The sequence below is a fragment of the Aulonocara stuartgranti genome, assembly GCF_965226115.1.
Source record: "Aulonocara stuartgranti genome assembly, chromosome: 10".
In the NCBI taxonomy this organism is placed as follows: Eukaryota; Metazoa; Chordata; class Actinopteri; order Cichliformes; family Cichlidae; genus Aulonocara; species Aulonocara stuartgranti.
The window spans coordinates 29,577,384-29,593,433 of record NC_138946.1 but is presented as its reverse complement, the minus strand read 5'-3'; the positions used below and the strand labels follow the sequence as shown (position 1 = coordinate 29,593,433).

Below are 16,050 nucleotides of genomic sequence, written 5' to 3'. Positions count from 1 at the left end.
ACTATTATTAGATATAGGTTAATTTAATAACAAAGTAGTTCTAATTTGAACGTATCTTTCATTTAAAATAGCGCATACTTCCAGAACACATACCTCTAACCCTAACCCTAACCCCAGTCAGCCAATCATGTAGTAGTAGTAATAATAAATAAAATCCTGTAGATAAAGGTCACAGGCTTCAACTTATAACCGAGTCAGAAATCATAATGTGATCATAAAAAAACTCCAACCAAATCAGTAGTTCTGGGTAGTTGTTCTGCAGATGGAAAAGCTTTTATGATTAGAGAAAGTTTTGAGGTGTGCAGACATGTAATTTATCATGACACGTGAAGTAACATTATACATTATGTAGCTGAAGCAAACTATGGCAACTATAGTATAGTAAACAAAAGTATATATACTGTCTCAGAGGAAATAAAACACATTCATGGGGAGCATATTGCTCATAATGTGCATAAATTGGGCAAACTGGGGCTAAAGATGGATGTTTACTGAACTTCTTCAGTGTGTTTACTGATGCTGTGCAAATCTGGCACTGTCCCTCTACATGATTTATATAATTATGTTATCACCAGCAAATCAATTATACGAGATCTGAAGCCCTACAAAAGTTTGGATGCTTATCAGTATTTTCTGGGCCAGATTGTCCGGTGGGCATTATGGGAATGCAATCTTAAACCACAAATTATCAAAAAGTAGATATGATATTTTTTATTATAAAAATTGGCCAAATACAGTAGTCTTTATTTAAATACAGTAGTCTAGATTCTATCTCTCCCTTTTTCATCTACATTGTGATCTCTCCCTAAGTCAACTAGCTAGTAGATGCCACTGCCATGCAAGCTAATCTTGTGGTTAGCAGCTCACAATTAAGGTAAATCTATGACCCAAAGGTTTGAATGGCTCTAAATGAAGAAGCCAGGCTTTCCTCATAACCCAAAAAGCAAGTTTACAGGAAATATTTCTGTTATTTCTTCAACATTCATCTGGGAGCAAGACTGTGGCAATGGCAAGAATTGTTGAAAGGAGGTAAAAGATGAGAAGATCATAAGGAAAACAGACAGACAGAGAGAGAGAATGAGGGAGTAAGATGATAACAGGTGTGCATGCAAAAACTTTAATTAAACAGTATTTTCATCCTTTTTAATTTAATGTAAGTTACTTTAGAGGATTTAGCTGTCACGACCTGCGGGATCGGCAAGGCACTGATCATAATCTCCCCACTCCTGGCTCTCCTTTTCTATCTCTCTCTCCCCCTCTCTCCCTCTCTCTCCTGTTTTGCCAGGGCTGAAATCATGGTGGGTTCACGCCCTCGGCCCACGCCTTCCTGGATTGGGAACACCTGGGCCTCATCAGACCAACTGGTATTTTAGAGGGAGGAGGTCAGCTGTTCAACACTGGATTGTTGTGAAGACTCTAGTCAGTACATGTCGAGCCCAAGTTTCCCGTGCCTCCGTCTCAGAAAGTTAACATGTGTCTCTGTGTTCTAGATTCCCCGGACCCGTCCCCATGTTTCCCTGTGTGGAGTGTGGAAGGAGTGACTGGTCACTAGCGGAGAGAGAGGTTGTAGTGAGCGCGTGTGTGATTCCCCTGTTTTCCCTGGAGCCCTGGAACCCTGCCTCTCACATCTTGTATATAGCACTATCCTCGCACTGTCTGTAAATACACTTGGTGAAGATCTTGTAAATAAACAGTCTCTTTTAAAACACAACTCCGGAGTCCTGCGAGTGGATCCTCAGAGCAACCCATGACATTAGTAAAGTTGTGTTGTGTTTATAACTTTTTTCTCAAAGATACAGCCTTTGCATTTCAAACTATTCTGTGTACTATCAATATGTCTGATTATTGCAGAAAGAAATCTTATCCTCAAAACAAGTCGGCTAGGGCCCAGAAAACATTTCTGCCTAGGGGTCTGTAATTTTATGATCCAAGTATCTGGGTATGTGTCTGAGTATCTGGGTCAAGATGGGTAACAAGCAAAAAAGCTGAAATACTTTTTCAAGAAAAAAAATCAAAATATGGAGATTACAGTTGATGTTTCAAGAAGGCAAACTACCACGGATGCCGTATCGGAAACTTATTGTGTACTTTTTTTTATTGTGTCGCTAATACTCTGTCATACAGGTAAATTGTTAATGATATTCATATTTTTCTGTTTTTGCCTCTGTTACTGAAAATGTGTTTTAAGTGGATCTAATGAGCGTATCCTCACACTTAAAAAATAAATGTGATGTGACAATGTATTAAAACTTTTTATCAAAGAGAAAGTACTTAAAGAGATTTAAGATACTAGTTTCTAAAATTATCTGGGGTAATGTTAGCTTATAACATGTTGTTTGTCAGCTGTATGGAGACAGGAGGGTCACATGCCTGATACGCTCATGATAAACCAACTGGGAAAATGTCAAAAATAAATAAACAATTTCATATTCTTCAGTTTAGGAGTGAGGCTTCAGGTGAGGAGGAAGAAGATGAAATGGAGATGAGGAGGAGAGTAGAAATCGAGGAGGTGAGAGAGAAAAAACTAGAACGAGAAAAGGAAAATATAAATGTAAAAATGTTAAATGGTCAAATATAGTTTCAAACAAATACTGGTAATTTGAAAAATTCAAATAGATTATTACTGATACTACTATTTATCTAATGCTGCTGTATCGGATAAATCTTTTTTTTATCTTCTTCCATCCAAATCAGCAGGAAAGTGATACAAATTATTCTATATTAGTCCTTGATGACTGCTGGACCCAACAACACATCAGAATACAGGTATTGTGGTGAAAAAAGTAGAAGCGATGTGCACATGACATCACAAAACCAAACAAAACATTATCATAAAGAATCAATGTCACCAATAACTAAAATTGGACAGAAAAGGAATGTGCTGAAGAAACTGGATTGTAAGTTGCTAGAATGTCTGTCTGTCTCTATGAACACATAGAGACAGACAGACATTCTAGCCTTGCAACATATTTGTGAACTGTCTAGGGTGTACCCTGCCCCTTGATTTATGACAGCTCAACCCTGAATCAAAAATGGAAGAAGATGGATATATTAGATATTACAGAATTTTGATCAATGTCAGTCTGATAGGTACTGAAATAGTGAAACAAAAATCCACACAGTTCACAAGAATAGACTGTATTTTTTCTATGATCACCCATCCAACATTGTCCCATTAAAAGTGGCACAATTTAGTACCGTTTGTGTGAATTTTTGAAACATTTAGCAGCCGACTCACAGTTGACGGTGATGTCTACAGTCTGCACGTCTGTGTCAATATCATTGACAGCTGTGCATTCATACGTTCCTGCTTTCTGTCTGGATATAGATGGGATTTCCAAGTATTCATCATCTGACACCAGATCCCCTGTGAAAGATCACAGAGAGAGAGAGAGATTGAAGAGGGTCATTTGGAGATAATGTGACAAGTCAACAGCTGTGGCCATGTTCAGTATTTTCACCAACTGTGTGCCTGCCACCTTAAAAGGGAAGAAGGAATATATTGATTACAAGGGCTGATGGATCATTGCAGTTGTATACTATAACTATAATTCACCTAAGTCTACTGATTTGTGCTTCATTTAAATGCGATACACAGCAACAAAAATTGTAAAGAAAAAAAATCTATTTGTTTTGCTAAAAAAAGAGAAGCTCATTTCCAACTATTGGAGTGAATATGAGTGTGAATAGTTGTCTGCAGCAAACTTGCAACCTTTCCAGGATGTATCCCACCTCTCCACCTTTCATTGCTAGCCCTGTGACCCTAAATTGGATATGTAGACAAAAATGAAAGGGTGGATTTTGGCAACAGCAGGAATGAAGACAGATCCTGATCGGGCGTGACAGGCCAAATTCTAATACAATGTGCCAAAACCTGCACTTGTAAATATGGCAAGTCTGTCTTATTCTCATGTTTCTTGTAGCACTCTGTAGTACCAATTCTTGACCAAGACCAGTTCTTGATTTAACATTTTTCATAGGATGCTACAGAATTTGGTGATTAATGCTTTGTTTGGTGCCTACTCTTTATCACTCATCTGTCAGAATTTTCATGTTCTGTACTTTTGTGTGTGCCTCTCAAGAGTACAAGCACACTGGGACTACTACTGAGATGTGAGAATAAGAAGAGGGCAAAATCCCAGCCACACTTTTTTTCATTGTATCAATTTGACATGCTTGACAGAGACACTTAATACAGCACTCAACATAAAGAACAAAAGATATAATTGACTTCAAGCTTCCTCCCAAGATGCTGGAAGGCGACAGTAATAAACTGTGCATGGATTCACTTTGCTGGGTTTGGGGACATTATTGAATTGCACCTGGGAAAGCTGTTAAGGATAGAATGCCTCACTGACACACAGTGACACACTCACCTGATGTGGAGTATCAAGAGAGCTCACATAGGTGTACGGGTTCCACTCCGTTCCATTTATGCTCCTCTTGTTCCCTTTCTGCTTTCTCTCAAAAGAGGATAATAGAATTTGCCAATAGAGACTACAGTGTCAGTTAAAGCCACTTTGCAAATTCCACTGAGGTGAGTTAATCAAGATGATCAAGTGAAGACTTTTCAGGGAGCTTTTTGAGTGCCCTGACAAAAATAAATTACAATTGTCCATGCTGGAAGTTATAAATGCATTTACCAGTTTTTGCACACTATTGCTAAAAAAAAGACAAATATTTTGTCTTAGAGTGATGCTGAAATTGAATGATGCAATATGTCTGTAGTCAGGCATATTTGTTTAATGTGCATGCTAAAGGACATATTTGACCAGAAATTATTCCAAGATTCATCAGTGTTACTGGATGCCAAAGTAATGCCCTCTAAACTACATATCTGGTTAGACACCATGTTTCATGTTCAATGTCCAGGATGTTTGGACTGGATATGTTTTGCCTGAATTAAGGACTAGGAAATTTAAGATGGGTATCATCTGGATTTCAAAGAAAAGGTATGCAGTGTTTTCTAATAACATTATGCTGTGGAAGCATGTATAATATAAATAGAATTGGTTCCAGCACAGAACTCTGTAGAACTCGATTACTGACTTTTCTGCATGAAGAAGACACAAACTGGAATCTATCAGACAGATATGATTCAAATCACACTGTAGTAAGATATTGGTCATCAGTTTTGAATGCTGCACTAAGAACAAACACGGGGATGAGCACACTGTTCAACACCATAAGATGAGTGAAACTTGAGTGAAACTTAAAATAAACTAATAACTACTTGTTCAACATTTTTTGAAATAAAACAAAGGTCAGAAATCACTATAGTTATCTAATACAGATCAAGTAAGGTCTTTTCAAGTAATGGCTTAATTACTCCCCTCTTAAGAGACTCTAGTGTGTCTTCTGTTAATAACGATAGATGGATCAGATTTAAAATTGAAGCACTAATGAATGGTGAGACTTATTTCAACAGTCTGATTGAAATAGGGTCAAGGAGGCACACTGATCTTTTAGAAAAATAAATTATTGAAGTTAACTCAGAAAGATTAATAGGAGAGAAAGAGTCTAAGTAAATATCAGCTGTTAAAAAGTTGCTATACTTAATGATACATCTGTGAGGGAGTTGTGAGTAATTTTCCCCTAATGGGTAAATTTAGTTTGTGAGAAAATTTCTTGGCTCAGCAGAGCTCCAACTATTTATCAGCCTGGCTGAAGTGCTGAAAAGAAACCTGGGGTGTTCCTGTTTTTCTCAGAGGGGTTATTTATATTATATATTTATATATTTGTGAGTCCAAATGAAGATTTTCTAAATTAGTGCAATGCCATTGCCTCTACTCCATCTGTTTTGTGCACATTTGTGAGTTATACCAGGGAGTCAAACATCTCTGATTTCTTGCTTTCTTTTTAAGGGAAGACAGCATCTACAGTCATACCCAAAGAGGATCTAACACGATTAAGAAAATATTCCACCTTGGTGAGAGCAAAGATTTCAGTAGCTGCTTGGTACTGTGTTGGCACATGGATTGTAATGTGCTGTCTTCCTCGCTTCACACCCAAATGGTTGCAGCAGATAGCCTCTCCCTAAGCATCAATCTGATGGAGGTTTCTCCCTGTTAAAAGGTCATCTGATTGTTGGGTTTCCTGTTTTCTCTGTATTATTGTAGGTTCTTTACCTTGCAATGTAAAGCACCTTGAGGTAACTGTTATGATTTGGTGCTTTATAAATAAAAATTGAATTTAACTTAAAGAAAAGATAACAGTGAAGGAATTACCTCCTTAAATATAGTTAAAGTGTGTTCAGAATAGGGCTGTCACGATTAGTCGACTAGTCACGATTACGTCGACTATCAAAATCGTCGACGACTGATTTAATAGTCGACGCGTCGTTTGAAGCTTTGTAAGATCACAAAAGATGCAGGAATAAGTAGCAGGATTTAAGAGTGTAATAACGGACTGAAACAGAAGATGGCAGCACTGCATGTTCAAGGATGCCAGCTGCCGTTAAACCCCGAAGAAGAAGAAACTGTATCCCAGAATTCATAGCGCAGCCCAGCTCAGTTTCCAACAATGGCGGCAGCTAGTTAGTTTTATATTACTCTTATTATTCTTTCTGGGTCACAAAATAAACTTTTAACATATTTTCAGGCGAGAATGTAGCTGTGTAAACCTCAAATACCAGCTCAGTTTATCAAGACACCACATATTTTCAAAAGCGCTCCGACATTTTCGGAGACGTCTGTTACCCACTAGCTCCATTGCTAGCCGGGAGAACACCGGACTCCCGGCAAATCGTTTTCAAACCCACCGCCGTCTTTCGCTACTCAGGTTAAACATGATATATAAGTCACTTAGATAACTTAACAATGTTATTGTTTGGCTTTTTTTAGTATTTTATTTGTTCCTGAGTAAATCGGTTTGGCTGAGATTAAAGTTATAGTTTTTACACAGCTGAATAAACGTCAAGCAGACAGCTGATTATCAGAAGTGTGAGATGCTCCAGAATTTACTCCGGTGTCCCGTTATATTTTAGATAGCAAGGAGTTTATTAAACTTCACCGAAACAATCTGCAAATTTCATTAAAATTTAATAAACTATCATCTTGTCTTTATTTTTAGTTAGCACAGACCTTACACACTTAAAGCTGTAAGCTAATGATAGTTATATAAGAGCAGATGCTGCTGGTGCAATAAGCTGTACGTTTTACGTCCAATGGATGATGATCTGATTAGTCGACTAATCGCAAAAATAATCAGTGACTAGTCGACTATCAAAATAATCGTTTGTGGCAGCCCTAGTTCAGAAGGACTTCTATTGTAATGAAATTTATTGTCCAGTGTCTAACCAATTATCATAAAGTGTTAAGAATGAAACCAATTAAGTCTAATAAAAATTTAAATGCGGTAATATAAGCTGTCATTTTTTATCATCTACGTAGATGCTAAATGAAGATGTGTTTGGTTCTAGACCAAACCACCAGGCTGTGGTTTAACCGGTGAACAGGCTAATTTGGCTGTAGGCGTGAACGTGAGTATAAATGGTTGTCTGTCTCTATGCTAGTTCTGTCAAACTGGTGACCTTTCCAGGGTGTATTCCATCTCTCACCCTATGCCACCTGAAATATGCTCCAGCTCCAACAAATCATAAAGGGTCTTTACTTCTTGCACTTCTTACAGTATATCCTTTCATCAAATCCTAAGCACGTGACAAACACAACAATTTCAGCTGCTCATAGTAGTGTTTAAATATTAAAGTGGATAAGTTTTTTCTTTCAGTTTCACAAAGGTCAAAAACTATGACTACTCTCCTTTAATTTTAAATTATTCTTTCTGAGCAAACCAGTGCTGTGCAAATCTGGGAAACCTTTATTGCACCTTGGTTAAATTCATTAATTTTCCCCTTCATTCTGGGTATTGCCTAGGCAGACAAATTTAGCAGTCAGATTGTGTGGTCTGTGGAAGATAGCAAGGATCACTTCTGATCTGCCACAAGCCCCTAAAGCCATCTATCAAAGGTGAGGGGGAGCTGGGTTATGGCTCGAAGAGAGCCTTGGTCCAAGTCTGAAATCATCAATCTTTACGCACTCACACACAGACAAACACACACACACACACACACACACACACACACACACACACACACACACACACAGATAGATACAGGGAGAGAGAATCTTTATATATTCACTCATTTATACCCCAGAGTGCTTGCCATAGATGGCCTCACACTGAAAGGCCCAAGGCTGGAGAAAAGTTTCATTGCAGGTGGGAGATACTGGAACAGTATCAGTTTGGACCGCATAGTCCAAACTGCATAGACTGGGACATTTTGTTCTCTACTCAAAGCCTCTTTTAGTCCGAGCAACTGTGCACTGCGACTCTATCAATTCTTAATCGTAAACACCCTTATCAGTCAAATACTGGAACCAAAATGGATATCAAAATGGTATATAAAAAATACCAACTAGAATCCACAAAATTTAGTTCGATCAATTTCAGAGAAAACTACGTGAAACTAGATGGATTTTCTTTTATCTTACTTGAAAAAAATCAAAATAACAGCTTCTCAAGCTGATGCTTGTTTATTTATATTTTCCTCCGATACAAATTCCATACATTCATTCAGTCCACTCTCACTAAATTCTAGTTTTATTAATTCATGCAAAGAGGATCTTCATTTTGCATTTCAATGGACCTTCTCAGAAACTGATTTTGAATAGATAAATAAATATAAGCAACCAGTCATTGCATCCATTTTTATGATAAAGAGTGCTGAGATAAGAACAGAATAAAGAATGCTTTTTAATGGGGCTGTCTCTGAAAAATTCTTTGTTTTACATACAGATTCTCAGTCAAAGCAGTGTTTTACAAAGAGATAGCAGACATAGTGAAGGTTTAGCCACAAAACACACACAGTCTTTTCAACAGATATCAGAGTTGTTATCTGAGCTGTGTCTATAAAAAAATATATCTTTCCATGATTGGAAAACTTGATGTGAAGACAAAAACAAAATAAGAAAAAAGAAACCTGGCATAAACCAAATATGTGACGAATGCATGGTCCACACCACAAAGTATTAAGTCACCAATATAAATAATCTATAACCAATATAAACAATCTATACTATTTGTAAATGTATGTATGTGTACTTTTCGACCCAGCATACTTGAAAAAAAATTTGGCCAATCTTCTTAAATCCCTAGCCACATCTGTATTTGGGCGACCGTGGCTCAGAGGGTTGGGAATCGCATCTGTAACCGGAAGGTCGGCGGTTCGATCCCTGGGCTCTCTGTCCTGGTCGTTGTGTCCCCGGGCAAGACACTTTACCCTACTTGCCTACTGGTGGTGGCCAGAGGGGCCGATGGCGCGATATGGCAGCCTCGCTTCTGTCAGTCTGCCCCAGGGCAGCTGTGGCTACAACTGTAGCTGCCTCCACCAGTGTATGAATGTGAGAGTGAATGAATAGTGGTATTGTAAAGCGCTTTGGGTGCCTTGAAAAGCGCTATATAAATCCAATCCATTATTATTATTATTTTAACTGACTAATAGACTGTACCTTTAAGAGGTGAAAACCTTCTGATGTTGAGCAGAAAGTTAAGCAGCAATGAAATAAAGCATTGGATCCACTATATCAGATTTCATTAGTTCCCAGCAATGACAGTGCTTCAGACCCATGTCTCACAAGTACATTTAAGTGTCCAGTCAGATTAATTTGCAAGTTTCCCTTAAAATGAATAAATATTACAAAAGGTTGATGCGAGCACCCACTCTTCTGCAAAACCTATTTTAGGTCCAGTTGTCCACTATCAGTTTATGACCACAATACAGTGGTCATTTGACCATTTGACCTTAGAACTGAAGAAGCTTCTCGGATGAGAGGTGAAACGTCTTCAAGCAACTTAAAGAAGTCCAGACGCTTTTCTTTGCAAGCTCCTTTGAATACAGTGGAAAAGAAAATCTTCTCCTCCTTTCATTAGTTATTGATTTACCAGTCAAGAGAAAGGTCTAATAAGGCATTGTACTTCATTTTTACCATTTTAACCAACAATTCTTTCCTTTTCAAAAGCATGATGCTCTCCAATAAATATTCCTTTAAAGGCACATTCTATTGTAGTGCATGACCAATTGTATCTTGAGCTTATCTGGGCAACCAGACACATTCCTTTTACTATTGGTTGAATTTTAAAGTTAAGTAATATGAAATGGAAAACCTTCTGATTCCTATTGACAGAAGTGAAACCAAAAGTAAATCAAATTAAACAGCAGGTTGCTAAAACATAGAGTCATAGACCAATGGTGGCCAATACTTCAATACTTTGCTTTCTTTGGTCTAGCAAGCAAGTAATAATAGAAAAATGCCACTCAGCACATACAATGGAACATTGGGACATTCAGTACTGAAAATTCTAATCTTCTCCCTAATGCTATACCCTGTGTATTCTCATCATTCAAGCTATCATTCAGCCTCCAGAACATTTACATCCGATTATTACCTTTGATTTAATTTAATTACCTTTAATTAATTAATTAATTAATTAATTTTGTATTAATTAATCAGTTACAATACAAGTATTATGTAAAAACAGATAATTTAAAAAAGTGAAATCCACTATGGGTCAAACAAAGTCAGTTATAGTCGGGGTTGGGTGGAAACAAAGAGGGACAAGAAAAGACACTGTAGATGCCATAGTCCATGGTAGTCTTAATGTTTGGAGTCTGTTTTCCCTTTGAGTCTAAGTTGGCCAGGATTTTTCCTCCCTATGTGGTGGAGTCTGCTTCCTGCTCTTCAACCAAGCACATTCAATAGAATCTTATTAATATAGCACCAAATCATAACAACAGTTGTCTCAAGGCGCTCCTCATCAAACTAAAGTCCTCTGCTGTATTCAAGGACCAGTCTGCTACTGTTCAGTGGTAAATCAGCCCCCAAATGTTATTTGTCTTCGCTTGTTTTCTATTGTGTTGATCTCTGTGCTTTTTTGCCTCCAGTCAACCCCAGCCTGGGTCGAGAACCCACCACTTACCTGCACAACTCACCTGACTCTTTCGAACTGGCTCACTCCATCTGTCTACATGCACCTTTGTGAAGATTTCAGTCCCCAGTTAACCTCCCTACCCTCCTGGATGTCCTTACCTCATGGCCACTGGATTCCCTCCCCCTGCTAATCATTGGACAGGCAACATCTGACTCACCCACACTACCAAGTAAGCCATTGGTTCTCGCTAGTTATCTTTTGGAACTCCCCTATCTGGAATCACTGGATCAATGTCCCTTTCCTTTTCCATAGTGTCACTTCCTCCTTTGGATCCATTACTCTGTCTTTGTTGCCCTTGTGAATTCTACTTGTTGCAAAACATTATTGTAAATAAATCTTTTGAATTCTGTTGCATTTGAGTACTCTATTTTGCTTCGACCAGACCATGACAGCAAAAACATGGTCTGTATATGAAAGATGCAATGTTACTTCTTCCACTGGCTTGTCAGGTCCTGTCTTTAAACTTTATGTTTTGTCCAGCACAAAAACCAACTGCTCTATATTATCTTATTTTACTCTTTATTTGCTCTTACTTCAATTTAGACTCTTTATTTAAAACACTTTAATTATGCTGTACTCCATATGTCCTGAAATTAGCAAACAAGTCCATAAATTCAGTAAAGATGTTTTAATGAGGTCATAGATTAAGTCTCATAGACTTCTAAATAATCACAGAGGAGCTGTTCTCTGCTGACCATTAGTTTAATGCACTTTTGGCTCCCCACACCCTCTAGCAGATCATTACATGAAGGAACCTTTAAAAAAAAAAAAAAACAAGCGCGTCCATGCTCACAGGTGTACACACGGGTGATCACACCCACAAACTACACCCTTTTTGGCTCCTACCTCAAAGCACACTGTGTTCTGTTGATCTTATGTGCTGCAAGTTTAATGCACTTTTCCATTAACTCAAACACTACATCCATGTGTTCTAAAAAATCAGTATTAAGAAAATAAAGTAAAACACAAAAAAAATGACATCATTAAGAAAAAAAAAACACCAATATATCAAAAATCTGCTCTGCATCTAGATTTTTTAATGTATAAACAAATTACCTGAAGAGGAGATGAGCTTCCAGCTGATGGAAGGCTCTGGTTTACCACTTGCTTGGCACATCAGGGTGATGTTAGAGCCTTCATTTACCACAACATCTCTTGACAGGTTGGTGATTTTTGGTGGCACTGTGAAGGAAAATCAAATATATAAACTCAAGCTGTGATGTTACTAATCTCAAGAGGCACTTCTGAAAAAGGATATCACTATGACATATGTCATTGTCATTATTATTATTTTGCATAATAATATTTGACATATTTCAGTTTGAAGTTTGACACTAAAAAAGGGCCTGTATATTAGAATGGAATCTGTCGCTTGCCAAAGACATGGATTTAGACAGGAAAAATCTTGCAAAGAGACACAATGAAGCTGCATTATAGGTACTGTATGATGCAGAACTGTGTTAGACAAAAAAACAAAAAAAAAATTAAATCTTAAGCTCTGATCCATCAATTTTAGTTCATTCTTTTGCTCTCTTTGTTTTTGCTCTAGGGTTTTTCCAAGCACCTAAACGTAACACAAGTGAATATGGATTGTCAGATTAATCAGCCATGAAAAAAATAATGATTGAAAATTTAAAATGTTCATTATTGTTTCCCAAAGGACTTTGAATGTTATCAGCCAATTAAATTGACATTTTTAGTTTTAAGAACTCCCATAGATATCACCAGCAGGTGCTCACCTATTACCAGTGTAGGGACTAACGCGTTGTTAAGTAACGCGTTACAGTAACTACGTTATTATTGTGGTCACGAGCACGGTAACTAGTTATTATGCCAAAATCAGGAACAATCGTTACTGGGATTTAGATAGGGTCGTTATTCGTTACTTCATGTGGTGGCTATCGTGGAGCTTACACAGTTTCCATAACATTAGCAAGTGGTGGATGCCAGCAGGTGGATGAGGGAAAGGGGGGGCAGGAGGGGGAGAGACCTGAGGCGGCCACCGGTGTCAGGTGAACTGAACTTCAGGTAAGAAGTTATGACCTGCAGTCCATCTGGGTCAGATATAAACCAAGTTTAGGTATAGTTTATTTTCGTTATGCTGACTTTTTTGTACTGGGTATTAGCTAGCATGACGAAGTTTCTATACAGCTGAGTGGGTGCTATGATGTTACTGATGTTGAACTTTATTTTGTTCATAAGGTTAATTATTAGAGTTGCCAACCGTCTCCTAAAAAACGGAATCGTCTCGTATTCAGAGAACATATTACACGTTTCGTATTGAGGTGAAAAGGAGCACAGTCGTCCCGTACTTCAGATACAATGAAAAAGAAGACAGAAAACTGGAGTTATTCTGTCTTTATGCTGCGCAGCTGCCTCTTCTTCTCTCATTCTCTCCCTCTCCTATTGCTACTTCAATCATGAAACTGATTAATGATCAGCTGATCGGCCTTTCTGTCACAAGTCCCGTCTATCTTGTTTGCTTATCGCCCACTTTGCACCAGAAAGAAAGAAACCGGAGGTCGCGTTAAACAACAGCAGCACGTTTAAGCTTGATCAGCTGTTGTTAGAATTTATTTAATATTACCTTCTAGTATCAGCTGATGGTTGCTGGAGCCACAGCCGTAAAAGCTGCTGGACATGATATCGGTTTGGATATGTGGTGAGAGGGAAACATGAAGATGAAACCAGGAGATGTCCTTACTGAATCATCAGAGCTGAACAGGTGATGGAGAAACAGGTTTACCTTTAGGTGACATGAATGATTTAAAGTTATGAACTGTTTCTGAGAGACAAATACCACCAGGATCCTTTTTTTTTTTACAGCTGACAGCTGGTAACTGTGCAGGGGCGTGTCTAGCAAAGTTTTGCCAGGGGGGCCAGGTAGGGCGTTAACAGAGAAAGGGGGGGGGGGGGGGGGGGGGACACAAAGAAGTACTTTTCTTTCTTATTCTCATTTAAAATATCTAGTTTTTAAAAAAATAATTATCTGAATCTTACAACAAACAATTGATAGATTGATGCATATATACCATCAAAACAGTGTACATCATTCTCACAACATCGTTTGTTTCCATTCAAAGGCTTTATGATTTTTCCTATAATGGCGGGCCGGTTGTAATATTCTGTTCTTAAACTTATAAGGAACATATTCTCAAACTGCTTCGTGAGCCACCATCTTCTTTATTGCCACTTGTTCGGTACAACCTAACACACCTCCACTTCCGTAATCATACCCGCCCCACTGCCACTACGGCAAACCCCAAGGGACAATACTCACGGAGTGCAAACATTATAAACAATACAACATCTGCCTTTTTTTGTTTTGTTTTGTTGTTAAATGTCCGCCAGTGGCACAGCCGGTATGCATTTCAAAATAGAACATCCTGAACATGAGGATTAGAAACAGTTTTTTCCACACTGTCATGTGTAAAATTACTGCTGCAAGAGAACAACAACAATAATGCAACACAGGATATGTACTCATTAGTACACACCGACATTTGACATGTTTTTTTTTTTTTTTTTTTTTTTTTTTTTTTGCTTTAGGGGAGCGATTCGCCTACACCCTTTACAATCACAGGTCAAGGATGACCCTCGGTTTGACCACTCGTCCTGATCTGGTGGTCAGTATAAGGCTAGTGTCCATGGGTGGTGTTTTAGTGCCTCTAGATGGCGACTGAGGCTCCGCTTGTTGTTGAGCTGCACTTTCATGCTGGGTTACCAAATCGGGTGCTGGTGACGCCTTAGCGCCTCTCAGGTGCCGTCGGTTACGCCGTATAGTCTGCCCCTCGCCAGCGCGGATCACGAAAGAGCGGGCAGTCTCTGCAGGTCGGATGATGACAGCCGATTTCCAGCTTCCGGACTCATGCTGAAAGCGGATGTGATTCCCCTGCTGCAGCCTCGGTAGTGGTGCGGTGCTGCGATTGTAGTATCGCTTCTGGTGCTCTTGTCTTTCCATCCATGTCTTTTGCTCCACCGTCAGGCTTATGACGCGGGGTACCAGCTGGTATCCGGTGATGAGAAGCACTGAGCGCAGACGTAGAGTCATGAGGAGCTGCGTGGGTGATCTGAAGCCATCGACTGGTGTGTTCCTTTGCTCCAATAGAGACAGGTAGGGATCTACTCCCTGAGCATGAGCTGTATCCAGAACTGATTTGGCAGCTTTGACTGTTCTTTCGGCAAGGGCGTTGCTTTGTGGGTACAAAGGGCTTGAGCTTGTGTGGACAAAGTCCCATGTGACTGCAAAGTCCTTGAACTCTCGAGAGCTGTCCTATGGGCCGTTATCTGAAATAAGCTTCTCTGACTGGTGAATATGGCCTTGAGCTTTTTGATGACGGACCCTGCGGTGGTAGAAAATAGCCTTTCGACCTCAAAGTAGCAGCTATAATAGTCCACATAAGTAGTCTTGTCCACACCATATGAAGAGGTCTGAGGCCACGGCCTGCCATGGTCTCTCAGGAATCTGGTGTGGAATGAGAGGTTCTTTAGGGTTCACTGCACGCCTCTGTTACGCCCCCAGTCTAGGCGGGTAGGGACGCACATAAGGTTGGAGGAGAGAGAGACAAATCCCCGCCCTGGTTCCCAAGCCAAACATCCAAACCAGTTGTGAGTAAAAAGGTGTTTTTATTTAAGGAAAAGAAGCATAGCTCCAGGGTGAGCCCAGGCCAAAATAATAAACAAAACCAACTAAGTCCCACCAGAGAAAACTAACTAAACCCTAGGAAAGAAAAACAGAACAAACAAATGACAGAGCTATCCCTCGCTCCCTACCCGGAAAACAGGAGAAAACGATTCCAAAAGAAAAGGCAGCTCACCCCTTCCGCTTCAACCCAAGAGTGCCTAAGCGCTCAACTAATTCACTAGGAGCGGCTTTCACAATTTCACACTCTCACAAATACACAAGATAAGCACGGGCTGGGAACACCAGGGTCAGGGCCGCGACGGCTGTCCGGCTACTCGCTCGTTCCACTCTCTCTCTCTCCCTCTCGGAGCTGTCAGAGTGGCCTTTTGAAGGTAGTCAACCGCTCCATGGTCCAATCAGTCGCTCACGACTCCTCA

The 16,050-nt window shown here is 39.3% G+C and overlaps 1 protein-coding gene across 10 annotated transcripts in view; it reads right to left on the bottom strand.

The window, feature by feature from the left end:
• ntm (neurotrimin) overlaps positions 1–16,050 on the bottom strand; it is a 489,818-nt gene that overhangs the window by 16,337 nt on the left and 457,431 nt on the right. For 9 of the 10 annotated variants that reach the window (XM_082549226.1, XM_082549227.1, XM_082549229.1 and 6 more), the window contains 2 exons: positions 12,046–12,171; positions 3,239–3,367 (listed from right to left, as the gene is read on the bottom strand). In XM_082549226.1, coding sequence (XP_082405352.1) covers positions 3,239–3,367; positions 12,046–12,171 — 255 coding nt within the window. The remainder of the gene's footprint in view (positions 1–3,238; positions 3,368–12,045; positions 12,172–16,050) is intronic. The other variant, XM_082549230.1, reaches the window with a different exon arrangement.